Source organism: Gadus macrocephalus, chromosome 13, assembly GCF_031168955.1.
Source record: "Gadus macrocephalus chromosome 13, ASM3116895v1".
Lineage (NCBI taxonomy): Eukaryota > Metazoa > Chordata > Actinopteri > Gadiformes > Gadidae > Gadus > Gadus macrocephalus.
In genome coordinates, this window is record NC_082394.1 from 13,735,771 (window position 1) to 13,753,756 (window position 17,986).

The window sequence follows — 17,986 nt, forward strand, 5'->3', positions numbered from 1 at the left end:
AATACACGTAAACATATCTATTTTTGCTAATATGGGCCTATCCTCTTTAATGAGAGGGGATATAGACGAAAAACCTATTCTGGATGGCTTGTCCACAATGATGAATTGTAATGGTAATTAAACATTTAATTGGTTCCCCCTATTGCACAAATCAAGAGTCATTAATTTAGATGAAATAGAGATGTTAATTATTCTGCATCACACCCATCTACACTATATTAGGGTTGACATTTAGTTTCTCAGCATGTGAACTACACATAAAAGACAAATCAGTTAACCAGAGATAAGCATGAACAATTATAAAAGATATAAAAATGCATAAAATAAAAGGATTACTGATTAAAAATACACTATATTTATAGTATATATAGTATATAAATATATATATTTATGTTGCCATGTTCAGTAACTGTCCATGGTGCTGAACCAGAGCTACAAGTACAAGGCATGCCATCTGTTTTGTTCACATTTCCTTTCTTTTTTTTTATGTGTAAACTAAACAAAGTAGGCATACATGACAAAACAATACACTTGTAAAATAATTATTTAGAGAAAATTTACAATTAGTTTAATCTACTGATCTGTCAAAAAAAGTGTATGAAAACGTGCCGTGATGGAACTGAGAAACCGAAAGGTAAGGTTACATGCACTTTCCGTGGACGAGTGCAGTGGCCGAAATGAGGCCTTTCAAATATTATACGGAGTTTATAAAGAAACTATCTCCTATCCAACCAAGGGACTGGCGCTCACAATCCACATACTGATTCAATTACGCAGGAGCGTCATCCGTCGTGATGGAGTGGCGAACAGGAATAGTAAATGTGAATAACGATGCCCCCTTGCGGATAGCAGTCAACACTGCTATGCCACTATGACATTGGACTTCCATCCAAATTATAATCGTTGATGTTCTTGTGTTGCGGCTTTGGTTGACAGATCGGAATAATAAATATCTATTTTAGAATTTAGAGTTCTTGCTACATATCAACGAACAATTTATACAGCCTTAAAAGTCTAATCCAAAATTTTCAATTTGACTAATTGAACATACCGTAGTATGAATTTGAATAAAGTATTATAAGAACATTGAGAAACATAATAAGCAAGCTGAAAACAACACACAAAGGTAGGCATACTACTCACAGATGCAAATTCCTACTAGGCCTACATACAAACAGACCCACGCGTAGTAGATGGGTGTGGATATTTTGATATGTTGAGATGTAAATAGCTAAAACTACAATGACAGCTATAGGGGAAAACACCTACCTACTGCAGGCTCAAGATTTGGTTGGGATATTCCTTCCTTGTATATTTTCTATTTCAGCGTTACTTCATAAAAGGCACGATTTTCTTCCCACTTGAAATCAGGAGATCGTCCTCATATGTCCCTTTCTCTTGGGGTGCTGCTGCACGGGGTCCCATCTGGCCAATTACCACAACAACAAAGCTCGAGGAAGAGAGTTGTGAGTTAGCCAGGTTTTCCTTGTGCTGATCACATGGATATATAATTGGATATAGGTTGTACGACTGAGGCGCTACATTTAAACGTTGTAGGCCTATTTATATATATGTATTTAATATTTGTATTTGTAAATATATTATTATAATCTCAAGTCTATATATGTACAGGTTTAAAATGTTATATTAATGTGCATATTTTTATTCATGAATGTACCAATTTATTTATTTGAACAAAACCATAGCAAACAATGACTAATACATTTTACAATGCCTAAATCTATCCTATTGCTGTGATGACCTTCGCAAACCGCTAGATGGCAATGTAAGATATGTCTTGCTTACGAATTGTAATGCTTAAGCCAAATAAGGTATCACATAGTTTGATCAAAAAAAGTCTTTGCCTAATATTTTGTCTAAAATGTATGCGGTGAAAAAGCTGATGAGTAGTTTTAAACAAAAACACTCTAATCTACCCCCGTATTCACGGCCTGTCCCATGGTGAGAAACGCTCAAACCCAGTGGTACCTACATCCGGTCCGACCGATAATACGTCCCCGCTTTGGTCGCATGACTTTTCGCTTTCCATGCATGCATTTATGATAGCAGTTCATCTCACCAGATTTAAGGCTGTAATAAATCTCAGTAAATGCACAACGCTTATTCCTCTTTCAAAAGTAAATGTTAATATTTTGTACTCTGTAGACAACACTCGTACAAGAACGAAGTACATGTCAAGTCAAGCCAAGCGTCTTTGCACCGACAGCATGTCTTCTAAAAAGATTGGCACTCACAATGGAACTTTCCACTGTGATGAAGTACTTGCCTGTTTCATTCTTCGTCAGCTTCCTGAATATAAGGTATGCCGTTTTTCAGGAGGGAGAGTTATTACAGAAAACGGATATGTGCATTCATGTCGACAATTTGCGTGTGTAACAGTTAATGATCTTGACAGGGCAAATGTCATCAATGTGCAGGTTGCTACTATGCATTTAAGCAGCGATTATTCTGATATGACACTCATTCAGTCTCTCTAGTTAAGTAGACGTATATTTACCAGGCCTCACTATTTTGTTTTTAAATATAGAAATGCTATAATGTTTCACATTGCATATGACAGCAAGGGTAACTTGACCACAAATGACTACTAGACGTGTTCAAAAGCTGTATAGGATGCATTTGTATTGTATCAACTTCTTACTTAATTTATAGGATGCAGAGATCATTCGGACCAGGGACCCCGCGGAGCTGGCAAAGTGTGACATAGTTGTGGACGTAGGAGGAGAGTTCGACCCAAAGAAGCATCTCTATGACCATCATCAGAGGTACTGATGCCCAACACAAACGCCACATATCTTTAATGAATCGAACCAAAAGTAGCTGGCCATTGATGTTGATTTGAAGGGAGTTTGGCGAGACGGGGATGGTACCTGCTAAATAATTAATAATTTATCATCACGCGTACAGTACTCCTAGTTATCTAACAGCTTTGTGTCTCCTAGACTAGTCTGGTTTATTCAATTCATCTTAATAGACCTGCCAACATTACACACACGGTTATTCTTCATGAGTTCCGTTCTATGTTGGAACTGAACATATTTTCATCCTGGAACAAAACCCATTCTCTGGCTGTCTTGTTTTCCCTGCCTCTTGTCTAAAAGAGAGACAGCCTGTCTCCAGACAGGCTTGTTTAATAGAAATGGCGCCAAGTTATTCAGAGTGCACTGGAAAAGTCTTTTTGAAAGCCTTTATCACGCGTCAGGGGTAGAGATTGGCTAAACGCCCCTCCCAACATGGTGTTCCTTTCCCTTCCACTTGAGTTCACTCCAATGACACCTCGTCATGTTGAATAATCAGTGCTTTCCAGGTGTCTTGTCAGCTTAATGTCTCCGGCGGCAATTAGAGATTTCCTGTACGGTGATCCATGATGGGGATGAAGATATGCCCGTGGCGTGCTGCCCGGCAGGCGGTTTGCAGTAATTAGCACTCCCTTCAAAGGAAACCTCCTGCTGTCAGATGACATGGGCAGGGAGGCTGCTGCTACATGTGACTGCCACTCACATGTCCAGGTCCCTGGAGGTGTTCATGGTGGGGACTATGAGTCAGACAGAGTGTATGACAGGTTAATTGTGGGGTGTTGGGACATGCAATGGACATTGACATCAGGATGTCACAGAAATTGCACTTCTGGTTTTGGTTTGATTTTAACTACTTCACCCATGCACGTCATCACTGCATCTTTGCCTTCATCATTGCTGCTTATGTAGGTTATTGGGCAATATGTTCCCCCTATATTGCTTTGGATGGATGAAGTGAATGCTGCAGTATTATATCCGTACAAACACTGTTTTAAACAATCAACTTGAGAAGGGCAAATACCCATTTTCCATTGGGTTCATGCTCAAAACAAAGGGTATTAGTATTTTAATTTATAAATTGACAGAAACCATTGCATACAGATCATTTGAAATGAGCGTATCATTTGTGTTAGCATGGCAGCATATTATATAGGCAGGAAGAGAATCAGGATTGAAGCACAGCACCACCAGAATCGGCACTTAATGACTCCGGCAGAATCTACTGAACCAGTCTGCGCTTGTTGCTGCAAGGGAACCGTCCCTGTCTTTTCATTGAAGAGTTTGTGCATCAAAAAATCTCCCCCCGCTACTTGTTCCTTGACTCTCTATCAAATGCTTCATGCCGCCCGTCCTCCAATGTCCTGGAGGCCTTCTTAACATGCGGGTAGTGCTCTTACAGCAGGATCTCATCCACACACTCGGATGGCTGTGTTACCATATATTCACCCCTGTCTCATCAAATCATCCTTCACCGCTTTTGTTCTCCTCCGCTCTGCCACAGTCCACGGCCATCTCCTCTTAATCAGTTCGGAGAGATGTCTCTGCTCAGCCAATCAGCGGCCTAATGGTCGTGATTAGTCCCGGACCCCTTAAGCATGTCTCCAATTCATTGGTCGGCAGTGTGGAGCTTTTCCGCTGTGCTGTGAAACCCGAGCATCCTGATTGAAGTCAAACGACCCCGTTGGAGGGGTCACTAGCTTCGGACTTCTGCATAAAAGCAAACCTCCCACTTCAAAGATGAATTCATCATCAAGCCCTCCTGCTATCCTAGAAAACACATTATTTACTCAGATTTAGGCCTGTGGTGACCCAAGTATGATTACATCTGCATAATGCATTAGTTTCCTGTTTTGTAAACAAAAACTCACTGCATATACATTAAATTATATCCATCAAAGATCATGATGCCAGACACTCTTGTCATCATTATAAGCCGTTCTCTCTCCAGAACTCATAGTTCCTCTGTATATTAACCTCAGATGGTGCATGCAGAATAGCTAGTAGTTGCACAAAACATTGTTGGCTGCAGAGCCCTCACTAGCTAGTAATACTCTTCACACATATTCAGTTCTAAATTATCGATAGTCATGATGGGAAGAAACCGTCAAAGCATCTGGTTGGTTGGTTGCTGCGGCGGCGTTTGTGCCGGCTATATGTGCGTCATATACCAGGAGCCAATTCTGTGAGGAGATAATTGAGCTTGGGTTAAGCCCACGGTGTGAGATGCCAATTAGTGGAATATTGTTCCACTCTTTTGTTGTCTATGCTCTACTTCTTTGCTTGTGTCGTGCCATTTTTATGAAGCGCTCTGCTCTGGAGTTATCTTGACGTCATAGGCTTGGAACAAAGCTAGAAATGTGGTCCTCAATAGAACACCAGTAGATAGAGGCGGCTCATACATTCATGTAGAAATTGTTTGTGGAGGAGCAAAAAGTAATGAATTATAGCTCATGTCCCATAAACTTTGTCTAGAGTCGATGGCGATGCATAGTCAAAGATTATATTATTATTAACTTAATGGAAAAAAACAACAACCAGATTTCAATCTTCCAGTTAGCATATATTCATGAATAAATTTCATTCATATCTCTTTAAAGACGATAAACCTCTGCTCTCTTCTACACAAGGCTTTCTCAGTGGAACTTTAGTGGGTGTTGAGTCGGTCCCACAACTCAGATTTTGGATTATTATCTAAAGTCTGATGGCAGGCAAACATAATCCCGGGTGAACGGGGGCCATTTTGTGACAGTTTTCCAATGAGAACCCCCCCCTGTGTGGCTGCAGGACGTTTGGCGAGAGCTTCCACAGCCTGTGTGCGGAGAAGCCCTGGGTGACCAAGCTGAGCTCCGCCGGCCTGGTCTACGTCCACTTCGGCAGGCAGCTCCTGGCCCAGCTCACCGGGCTGGGGGAGGGCGACCGGCAGCTGGAGGTGCTCTTTGACAAGGTGAGGCGGTGGCAAGGTGGCAAGGTGAAAACATCATGGCGTTTTAGTGTGTGTGTGTTTGTGTGATGTATGTCACACCAAAGATAGTTTTTCCTTCCGTCTGTCTCACGATCCTGTGTGCTCGTTCAATTCATTATTTCATCATGGGTTCCCTTTACCGTCTGATCTATGGTTTGCCGTAATTGTTATTAGTGTCTTCTTGTAATAAAAAGAATTGTAGCAACTCTGCCACAATCCACCTAAGTGGCTCTGCTTCGCCACAAGGTGTTTTTTCTGGGCTCCCCCGATGCCAAGACTCGGATGGATATAGCAGAAACTGTTTATTTGAGAGCTGGGAAGATGTTTGCAGCCGAGCAGGTGGTGAATACTGAAATTTCCAAGCTCTCCTTGAGTTTGTGTACTGTGATGGCTGGTCTATCCTGTGTGCATTGATTGTCCAATAGAGTCGCACCCCTCATATCTCAATACTGAGTACACCTGGTCCAGACTCTTCTTGGTAGTTGGCCTCGGGAGGACGCAGTACAGTCCTTCTGCGGTTGGAACAGCAGCGTGCTTGATGACGTCACCGTCTGAGCTCGTCGTTGGCATTACTCGAGTTGTCTTCACCCAATAAAGCGAAATGTGATATCAAACTTAACCCTGCCAAATATAAAAAGCAAGCGGCTGGAAAATTGGTTGTTGTTGTGGACGTTGGTGTATTAATGAGGAGCAACAAAAGTTTTGAATGCAAAAGTGCTTTGGCCAAGACTGATTTCGTACAAGTCCACAAGAATACAAGTACAGACAAGAAGGCTGATAGAGAAAGGGCTGCAGACTCTGGGTCAGGTGAGGCTGTGTAAACCAGCCATCCAACACCCCCACACTCCACATACCCCCCTGCGTCACATCGTGGCTGCACTGAATCCACTAGAGAGGGTGTCCATGTGGGTGAACCAATCTGCCAGTGTTGTCTTGGGTGTGGTTCTCCCTTAGCCTGGCTATTGCCGGACCAAGCTCAATCTTAGAGTGCATGTTGGTCTGTGGAGGCTGCTGTCAATTTTCTTCAGCGCAAGAGGCGTGATCAACGGGCGTAGTTCAAATGACTCGAATGCAATAGGCTGCTTGCCGTCGTTTCCCTGTCGTCATTATGTTAAACCAGCCAATAGCGCGCCAGGGGGAAAAGCCAGCTTGGTGATTGGCTCCCGCAAAAGCGGATCGGAAGCAGGAAGAAATGTATTGCTCCTCTACAGACCCTACTGCAGGGCGATTTCAAATCGCCAGCAGAACGGCCTGGGGGTACCCAGTCTAGTTCTCCCTTATAAGGCCCCTACTTCTTTGCACAGGGCCAAAGGGTAACCTCTTGATGTGTGTTCCCTTGCAGCTGTATGAGAGCTTTGTGGAGGAGGTGGACGGAGTGGACAACGGTATCTCCCAGTGCGACGGCGAGGTGCGCTACGCCGTCGGCAGCACGCTCAGCTCCCGCGTGGGACACCTCAACCCACGCTGGAACAGCAAGAGCCAGGACACCGAGGTGGGTGGTGGATGGTAGGTGGGCGTAGCCTCTTGAGGTCACGTTCCCTCACTTTGTCTGTATGTGTGATCTGAGTTTCTTATGTTCCGTTTTTGTGTCCGAAATAGACTTGAGAAAGCCATTGATCCAATCGCTTCGATATCGATTCAATAATACGTGCAGATGACAAAAATATCTAAATATTATTTAGAATTAACCATTTCAAAATGAATTAACCATTTCATTGTGCTTTAACTAGCAAAAAGGGAATACACCATTGTATAGTATTGTTCCTGAGCTAAACTTGCAGCATAAAAGTAATAATCATAACATGGACAAATGTAAAAGGGCATGTACATTTAGGCATACTCGCTTCTAGATTACAATGACTAAGTATGCTTCTTTTTCTTTTTTCTTTTTTTTTTACATCGAAATACTCGAAGAAATTCTGAATCGAAAGTGAATAGAGAACAATTAAATTGCAGTGCATTGATTAATCTGTATTTTTACCCTGCCCTAATATTTACATCCGATCATGACAAAACCCATTGTCATGATCGGAGATTCTGAAATTACGAATAGACTATCATCTTCACCCGAATCGGTGAAGATGTTATTGGCTCGCCAGTTGTGTTCAGTCTTTCTGAGGAGGGTGCACTGGGGGGGGCTTTTGCCTACACAGTCACTAACCCTGTTGTCATTTTCTTCTCTGTCCTTTATTTTCCCATTCAAACATACACCGTGGAGTCTTGCTCTTGTTTTCGATTGTCCTCCTGTGGTTTCCACATATTTTCCAATGGCCCCAGGCCTTCTACGACTGCCTGCAGTCACAGCAGGGTGGGCTGGGACGTAGGACGATGGGGCAGGCGGGGATGGCTTAAGGATGATTGCTTTGGGCCAATAAACTACGCAATCACCATTCACTAAGTGACGGCCTCTTGAGTTTTGTCCATTTCCAACTTATTTATTATTCCGCCATAGCATTTTCCAGGACTGACTTTGCAAAGTCTATCCAGAAACACACATGCATGAATTTGGTTTTCTTGTAATACATGGAGCATACAACCATTTTTCTTTTGTTAATTTATCCTAGATGTTATCCCTGTCACAAACTGTATGTGCTGAGCAGGGGGTACCCCTGGCGCCAGGTAGGGATAATTGTCATAACTTCCTTCCTATCTATTTCTAAAAATAAATCAGATTTGAATTTCCCTGCTCCGTACGAGGGTGCAACTTGCCCTCCCCCCTACACTTCCACTTGAATCAGACCCCTGTGGATTGTGTGTGTGTGCGTGTCCGTGTGTGCGTGTGTTTTATTCACGTCCCTATTGGTGTCCGTCTATCATATATATCGACATTGGGGGGGATTGAGGGCGTGGCTGGTTGTTGCTGGAACCCAGTAGCAGATCATGTTTACTCAACATTTATTTTGTGCCTGTCTGACTTCTAGTCCAATCGTACTTGGGGTTTCTGGGTTGGCGGGTCATTAGGTAGGTAGGCGGGGCTAATCAAGATGGCACTGTAGGCTACTTGGGTTGGTTGTGCTGCTCAAATAGAGGACTAAAGCCGGATTTCCACGGGGACGTAAGCGCCGCGGAACGTCTCGGCAGCGTCCCAGGACCGCCGCGCCGCGCCGCAGCGCTATCATTCCGTAGCACTTCTATTTTTGACGCGAGTCGTTGCTGAACCGCGTCAATTTCAACAGAGCAGATCGAGCCGGGCAGGAGGTGAAAAAAAGTAAAAGCCATAGAGCATCCGGTCAATTTTCAAAATAAAACACAATACTCAGCTCACGTAGCCTATCACAACTTCACATCAACATTACGTCATGACCGGTGGTGCCAGGTCAGCAGTCAATCCAGTCAATCCAGGGTCTCAGAGGGTCGGCAACATGGACGACAAGAGACTGATTGTCCAAGTGGAGCAACATAAAATAATTTATGAAATAAATCATCCTTTTTATAAGGACAATGTCAGAAAGGACAAAGCCTGGCATTTAATTGCAGTAGTTTTAGGAGTGGAAGTTGAGTACATTAGGTTTAGGATTATCTCGTGATCTCGCGTGGATACGGCTGGCTCGCAAGGCAGCGCTACGCTGCCGTTGCGCGCCCGGTGGAAATTGACGCAGGGCAGAGTACACGGCCGTTCCGCGGCGCGCACGTCCCTGGGGGAAAGCAGGCGTTACTCTGAAGTATCATTGAAAGGGAAACGTCTTCTCCAAGTTGGCCTCAGACATTTTATTTTAAATAAATTAATTCTGGAGATTGTATATATGCATTAATAACTTACTAGCTAGCCAGTGAGTACAATTAAGTAAAGGTCACGCGACTGAGAAGCAGGGCTTTCTACGCATGACATTCAAATGCAAAACCTTTCAGGCTTCTAAAAGTGTGTGTGTGTGTGTGTGTGTGTGTGTGTGTCTCTGTGTGCGTCTCTGTGTGTGTTTGTGTTTTCCAGGAGGGATTCAAGAAGGCCATGAAGCTCGTAGGTGGGGAGTTGCTGGATCGTCTGGACTTCTACCAGAACTCCTGGCTGCCAGCTCGTGTAGTGGTGGAGGAGGCCATTAAGGAGCGTCATCAGGTACGCACACATACACACACACAACCACTGGTCAGTGAAGCAGGATCTAGTGTTGCCATTATGCACCATTCTTAAAGTGCGCAGAAAGTCTGAGCGTAAACCGTGTTATCCCAGGCCTGGGTTTCCCCATAACATTGCTGTGGACATTGCGTTGCTCAATATTTTCCTGAGGTGTGCAACAAGCAATATGATCCCCGCGCTACGGCTAGGATGTCATTTTTGATGATCCATTAGGTTTAGGGCAACAATACACTTCCATAGCTTCCATTAAAACACCAGAATTTGTTCATTTGATCGTTCGGCCACATGCTCGAGCCCTGGCCTGAACCCTTTGATACCGTTGACCCCGCAGGCGGACCCCAGCGGGGAGGTGGTGGTCCTCTCCCAAGGTGGGTGTCCCTGGAAGGAACACCTCTTCGCCCTGGAGAAAGAGCTGAAGGTGGACACCCCCATCAAGTTCCTCCTGTACCCCGACCAGAACGGACAGTGGCGGGTCCAGTGTGTCCCGGCTGGCCTCAGCACCTTCAAGAACAGGTGAGGGCATCCTGGCTCCTCGCGGTTCGTTGTGATCACATTGGGATCCTTTTGGGAGATATTTAATCCTCATCAAGATAATTGAACAAATTATGACATTTTAGAAGTCGCACAATGTGCGTAACTTACTTCCTTGAATAACATATTTTTCAAAAGCAATGGGGGATTTATGCAGGAAAGATTTGGAGGATGAATTTCCCTTCGATTGGGTTTGGCAAACAGAACAAAACTTGCGAGCGTTGTAAGTCTGCCACATGGTTTATATGTCCGCAGAAACAAAGTAATGTTATTGTTGGTTCAAGAGCCACCCCAACACGACAAAGGAACATGCTTTTTGATCAAAGTTGGTATTTTGCTTGGTCGAGGGTTGCTAGATATTCTGTGAGGGTTCGGTTTCATGATGGTTTGAGGCTACATAATGACTTATTATCCAATGGTCTTACCTAGCTTATGTTGGTTATTTAAGTCTATCCGTCCGTCCGTCTGTATATGCAGCACAGTTGCCTTTAGGGCGATAGTCTAGTGAGATGCACCCATTGATCCTTGAGAACAGGGTTCTACATATCCTATCACTTGCGTGTCACAAGGTGGTGGGATACAGTGACAGACAGGATTCCCTGTCTGAGATGGGCTGAGTGATCGCAACCGTGGGACAGGATTAGCATACGTTTCCCGCTCATTAAACGGGGGAGGGCTGGGGCGGGTTTGACTCGTGGTCCCTTTGGAGAGAAGGAGTCTTACCGAAATCGTGAGGAAGTCTCCAGCACCAAAGCCACGCTTTGGTTCACAGGTGCAAGGCTCTCGGCTTGCCCTGGTTTAAAGGCTTGCTGAGATTTAGCCGGTGCCCTGACAGCACACGCACACATTCACGCACAAGCGCGCACAAGCTAACACACCACAGTCGGCACATAACTCCCCCGAATCCTCGTCATTCAAGTATCTCCTTTTATTTTTTTATTGCTACTTGAGACCACGGGCAAACTAACTATAGATAGACCTGCATTTAAAAAATATAAAGCCTAAAGGCAGATTTATAATTGAGCCTTTATATTTTTAACAACTTGCACTAGCGATGATGTTTATTTTATTTTAAATGAATACGATACCAACTGAATTGCATTGTTGCTATTTGGTGATCTTGAAGGCCTTGTTGGTGAACTCTAGTTTTGTATGTTTGAAATGTTTGTACGTTCAGCACACTTGATATTAAAGCGAGTAGCGGTCCTGGCTCATCAGAGTGCATGACCCTCGGGGCCACACATCAGTTACGTCAGGACGAGTCCCCTCTCCTCGTCAGAGGGTTAACCCTCTCTAATGTGCGTCGCTGCGCCCAACTCCCGGGACCTTGTTTTCCTAGAGAAGGTTCACACCTCCATACCCACAGCGTCACCGGCGCTGCCCTCGGGGGAACTCTCTCCTGATTGGTTGTTAGCCTGGCGGCAGCTGCTCTACGTCTCTCCATGCCACCCCGGTGGATTGTCTTTTCTTATCTCTCTCTTCTCAATATTCAGAAGTTTGGTTCTGCGTTCTTATTGGATGTTAATCTATTGGTAGTGGTACACACGATTTTTTCTTAGGAAGTTTGTTGAGAATTGTTGGTCTATTTCTTGTGTATTTTAAGTAACTTTATTTTTCTTCTTCAGAAATGCCATTACGACAGGGACTCTATCGTGGCTTTAAAAGAGCAGTTGTTAATCGTGTTTGTGTATAGCGCCTGTGTTTCCCTGCGGGTATGTTTGTGGACATATGACTCAACATCTAGCTAATGTCTCATGAGAAATCTCAAAAATCAATACAGTGCAGGTAAAAACCTTCAGATGTAGTTTCACTGGTAACAAGCCCCCCCCCCCAACCTACTCTCCCTAATAAAAAGCATAAAAAGTTTTGTATTACTTATTAGCACATTTTTTAATTTATTTACTATTCTTTATGTTAATTACAATCTAACCATTCAGAATCATTTATTTGTCGACATGGAGGTTTTCATTGCCGTTATGCTCCCCCCTCTGGCACGAATCCTTGCTCCAAATAAGTCTACATGAGAGGGCAGGAGAATCTTTTCAATTTTCATTGACAGTCTCCAGTAGACTTGTATAATCTCCCTGTAATTACGTTGGCTCCGGAGGGATGTACCTCCACTCACTCAGAGATCCATTAGTGATGCTCTTTCCCTGCTAGGGGAACATTCTGTTCATGGCTGTAACATCCGCAACCCCAAAACCGTCTTATCAATTGGCAGTGGTCCGCTGGTCATCCCCCTTCCTCTCTGTCTGTTAAACCCTTTTAAACCTGTGTACAGGATGTCCCTTGCGTTTATCGGGGCTTTCAAAGACTGCCAATATAAAGGTTGAGGCGATGCCTTAGCTCAGATGGTAGAACGCTACGGGCAACAGGACGGTTGGCTCACGCCGCTGCATTTATTTCCGCCTCTCCTCCTGCTCCTCCTCTTCCTCCTCTTCCTCCTCAGAGTGCCTTGTACCAGTGCCATGTGTGCCCTTCCTGTGTTTGCTCTGCTCCTGACGCGTCTCATTATGAGTCTCAGTGTGGGCTGAAAGATGGGCTGATTGAAGAGTGGCATGGGGCTGCTCTCAGGGGGCACCGCGCTGATCAGCAGGAAATGGAGAGAGAGGGAGCTGTTCATTGGCTGCCCACCCCCTTCCTTCCTGCGCCGCTCCACACACCATCACTGAGCCCCCGGGAGCAAGTCGTGCGGCTCTCAGCCGACCACGGATTGCGTTTGTCGAGTGGTTGGGTCATGATAAGCACGCACTTTCACTGTTGTTATTGGCTAGGTTTAATTGTTGATGAAAATTTCCCCACCATCCAAATCACAGTCTCTCAAGGTTGCTCCTTCTAGCTCTATAACAGGGTTGGAGCAGGTAAAAACAGTCCCAGTGTGGGTGTAGCGCACATGGACTGCATAAAAACCATATAAAAACAGACTTTCGATACGTGGAAATAGAGATTTTGGGCGACAAAAATCAACAACACAAAACGAGTAAGCCTACTCAATGAGATTTAGAAAACGATTTGTCTCTATAGTTGAGATGGATTGCATTTAGTAACAAAATTATATTTTTGGGAACACCCTCCTTTCCCAATCTCGTGTGTGTGTGTGTGTGTGTGTGTGTGTGTGTGTGTGTGTGTGTGTGTGTGTGTGTGTGTGTGTGTGTGTGTGTGTGTGTGTGTGTGTGTGTGTGTGTGTGTGTGTGTGTGTGTGTGTGTGTGTCGTACACTATCGTAATCTCGTTCCGGGGTTTTGCTTCCATTAATCCCATTTACCTTCCATTCCCCCATCGTTCGGCCCCCTCTCCTCTTATTTCCGTTCCACCTTTCACATCCATCACTCGGTCTTTCTCTGGGTGCCTCCCTATGGGCACTCAGCAACCGTCCCCAAAGGGAGGTATCCCTTCCCTTTCCTTGTCAAGGCCACTGACTAATCGAATAGGCTATTGTCCACCATGACCTTTTCCCTTCCATCTCCTTGATTTTATCTAATTCCTTTTCTACGAAGAAAGACCCAAAATATGCGTGATGAATGCATGGAACGTGGTTGTCGTGGCGCCCGTGGAAGACAATGCTGCGTGGATGGAAACGGGCCTCTGGGTCGCTCCTTTCTTTGGGTCCCAGTAGGGATCACTAAGGAGAGGTTGCAGGGGGGAGGTTGTTATCACCTGTGTGTCTCTACAACAGCACCTGGGGGAAAAACAATTTTCTATTTTTGTCAAAGCGCTAAGGAAATGAGAGTGGAGAGCATGTGGTGTTCCTTGGCTGTAAATGCAGGCATATGGCTGGCATTATTTATTTATTATAAAAAAAAAAGAAAATGTACGCCACCTCGCCCTTTGCTTACTCTGAGCATAATTGCGTCTTAAAGAGGCAATACTTAGGCATACCTTGTTAAATATGATAGATTTCTCCAAACTATTGTTTGTGGAGGCAAGACACTTATTGATTTTTTGACCTGTTCTACTAGAGCCGCTTCCCCCGAATCAATAAATGTAACTTGCATCCACTACTAACCCTCCAGGCTTCAAGTGTCAGACCAAGTGTCTGATCAACACTAATCCATGTGTTAAGATCCCTACATCGGCAGCCTGGGGGCCTCCTTGGAAGCAGTTGATTGGACCCTGCTGTGGCAGTTGTTCGGAGGGGGAGCAGTGTGGGAAGTCCCACGTGTACAAGGGGGTTGTAAACTGTACAGACGTCTCCTCTAATGCCTCAGAGGACATCACAACCGAAGACAGCGGGCTCGATTTTAAATCATATATATATATATATATATATATAAATAAATAAATAAATTGTGGTGAGCGTGTCATCTCCTTGTTCATGCTTTCTCGGGTGATTCCGGTTTGATTTTATAGGTGGGTTGTCTCTTGGAAATCCTACGCTCACCAACATTAAGAGGGGGAGTGGATCAAAAAAATGTCTGTACCGGTCATCTTCATAATTACTTTTCCCCGCGCCTGTCATGGCCACAACAACAGCCCCATTCCCCTCATTATCCTTCCCGCACTTGGGCTCTCATCGACCTTTCCTGCAAGCTTGTTTTCCGGCCGTACCGTGAGTCCATCGATCTGCAGATCCATTAAACCGTAACCAGGGGGAATGGCGGTTTGCTATTCCACCTCACCATGCCTGGTGCTCCTATTACTAATGATCACCATGTACTTAGGAAAGTGTGATGAAGATGCCTTGGTCAATAGTCAAAGGTATAGACTTGGAACTGCGCACACTCTCAAAGGATGCGATGGTATATTCCATCAGGACGCCCTTGAAAGTAATATTTGAGATGGTGTTAACGTTTGCTCACACCACGGGAACGGCAATAGCTTAGGAGGTAGAGCGGGTTGGCTGGTAACCGCAAGGTTGCACGCTCGATCCCTGACTCCCAACGTGCTGGCTGTTGCCTTGCGTGGTTGACTCCGCCGTCGGTGTGTGAATGTGTGCATGGATGGGTAAATGTCAGGCAATAAAGCGCTTTGAATAAAAGCGCTATATCCATGCAGTCCATTTACCATTACATGGAAACTAAAATAATAGGTTCTTGAGAAAGCTATACATAGCTGAGTCTCACAAGATGCGCTGTCCATCCATCCGTGTTAGCATTGTCCATCCAGTTTGTTTGACGTGAACTCCTGGTAATTCCTGGCAGATCCAATCATCTCCAGCGCCTTCCGATTGTCTATTGACTTCACCGGCGTTGTGTGCTGCACACGCCAACCTTGCTTCCCGTCTATCGATGTTATGAGAGAGGAATCCATGGGCTTTAGACGCACTCCAGTCACACAGGAAGGGAAATATATTGGAAAGCCGTAGCAGGCTGCCTATGATTGCAGCTTTTAGCCCAGGTGTACTGTATGTGCTTTCCTTTTTAAAAATGAAATCTTGAAGAACTTTGCTAGGAATTCGACAACAAGAAATTTAATTCAACAAATAACAAGAATGTAATAGTTTAGTGTTCATAAAAAAATCTCCCATTTCCTTATTTGTTTCACCTTATAATACTCAAAGGCCACGACCCAACCATAACTATGTTCCTTCACAGGGACATATATCAGTATACGTGGGTGTGTTGCCCACTCGACTCTTCCCTCTCCCGCTGCAGGCTCTCTCTGCTGGAGGAGTGGCGCGGCATCCGGGACCAGGCGCTCTCGGACCTCAGTGGGATCGAGGGCTGCATCTTCGTCCATGCCAGCGGCTTCATCGGCGGGAACAAGACCAAGGAGGGGGCCCTGGAGATGGCACGTAGGACCATGCAGGCCAGCGCCCTCGCACCCACCAATGGTAGCACTTGAGTCCCTCACAAATCACAGTCAGCGGAGGGCTTCAGTCAGGCTAGCTAGCTTGAGTGAGTGGGGCATATTCTAGCCATGACTAATGATACATTTTAGTTGTTTTGTTTATTTTTGTTTTTTATGTTCAGGAAATTAAATGTAAAATTGGTCATCCTATTACATTGGACTGAAGTGTCGAACATACTTTGCCTCTACTTGCTTGTTCTTTTTGAATAATAAAAAACATTTTCTATAGAAAATTCTATTTAGTCTCTGTGTGCTTTAGACAAAAACAAGGTGATCATCCTACATCGTAAAACATTTAATAACTTTGATGGGCTTTTTGCAGATAGGCTTTCTGTTCTAACAAGAATAATACGCATGATTGTAATGAGTAACGCTAATGCTGAAACCAAAAAAAACATGTTCACACTCCCTTATGTTCAGACAAGACCATTGAGTATTCCTGTACCACTTTATAGGTAGCATCAATGCATTGGTGGCATCAATATCAAAAAAAGGTGTCCCGTTCAGGAGCAGCAGGTTGGTGTTGAAGCACCACACATGCATGTCAGAGCTGTCCTGCCGTAGTTGTAATTTACCCCCCCCAAAATGTATACATATAATTAAACTTAACTGAATACTCAATATCTCTGCATTAATCCTCATAAGGGGTTGAACCAAAAGACGAGCTCTAGGCTCTACGCTCCAAGGTTTGCTTTAATTTGATCCATACTTTCATCGTGCCGACACTAATGGAGAAAGTCCAGACACGAGCGTATTTCAAAGCCCCCCACATCAAAGCAGCAATAATCAACCGTGATTAATCCAGAGAAATAAATTTCTCATTGGCACGAAGAGGCGATTCTACTTGTCTGCCATATTATATTTTAGTATATGAGAAGAACGGTTCATTTAATTTACACTTAATGAAGTGGGTGCACACTCATTGATTGCCGTATTAAATGTGCCATAATATTCCGCCATCTTTTGAGGTCGCAATTTTGTATCTCCTCCCAGATGCTCACCCCATTACTTCTGTGCATAATTGCTCGGTAATTTCATTGTTTAGCCCCTTTCTTTTTATTCCCTCGTTGTGCAAGACTCATCAGTGAGCCAATGTCGAAGCAGGCAGCTAATTGTTTCATTTCATTGTTAATTACATCTGTCAGAGCTGCTCAGCATCCAGTCTTTTGATGGCCCTTCACAAGCTGTTCCTTCCTCCCCCATGCTGCACACAGAGACCCCTTATCGAAACGGCTCGTGATTACTGCTATTCCTTCTCGAGGTAATACAGAACCACTCTCCACACCATTTGGGCCTGTAGCGTTTTCAAATGCACGAAAAATCTTCGTCTGTCATTTTGCTCAAGGCAAACGTTGATTTAACTGTCGTGAAAGGAGTATATCCTCGCTTGATGGAAAGCCTTTCACCAGTCCAGGCGCGTGCACACACACACACACACACACACACACACACACACCCCCACACCATTTGCGCCTGTCCCTCCATCTTGTACAAGTAGGTCTACACACTCCAGTTTCAGCATTATTGGTATTCATGTGGTTTTGGTTGGATTCGAGCCAAGCTCTCGATCTAATCAACTGGAATGGAGGTATGACACAATCCTGGTGCTAGTCACATGTTGCTGATCATGTTTTAATCTCCTCCCCCTGATCTGATAAGGACAGGACTTGAGTCGTACAAACCCAGGGTGGCATTCATGGCATGGAAATAAAATGTTGAAGAAATTATTAAGTAATGTGGATGTGTGAGTATTGTATAACACTGCTTTTCCAGCAAATGTCATTTCAGTTCAAGCCACAAGCTTGACAAACCA

General features: G+C 44.4%; 1 protein-coding gene across 1 annotated transcript; it reads left to right on the forward strand.

Annotated features, from left to right (window-relative positions):
- Positions 1-1,965: 1,965 nt before the first annotated feature.
- myg1 (myg1 exonuclease) lies at positions 1,966-16,408 on the forward strand. Its single transcript, XM_060069702.1, has 7 exons — positions 1,966-2,321; positions 2,674-2,786; positions 5,604-5,763; positions 7,124-7,273; positions 9,710-9,832; positions 10,185-10,366; positions 15,978-16,408. The coding sequence occupies exons 1-7, from the start codon at positions 2,049-2,051 to the stop codon at positions 16,165-16,167; spliced, it is 1,191 nt and encodes a 396-aa protein (XP_059925685.1). The 5' UTR covers positions 1,966-2,048; the 3' UTR covers positions 16,168-16,408.
- The last annotated feature ends 1,578 nt before the right edge of the window (positions 16,409-17,986 follow it).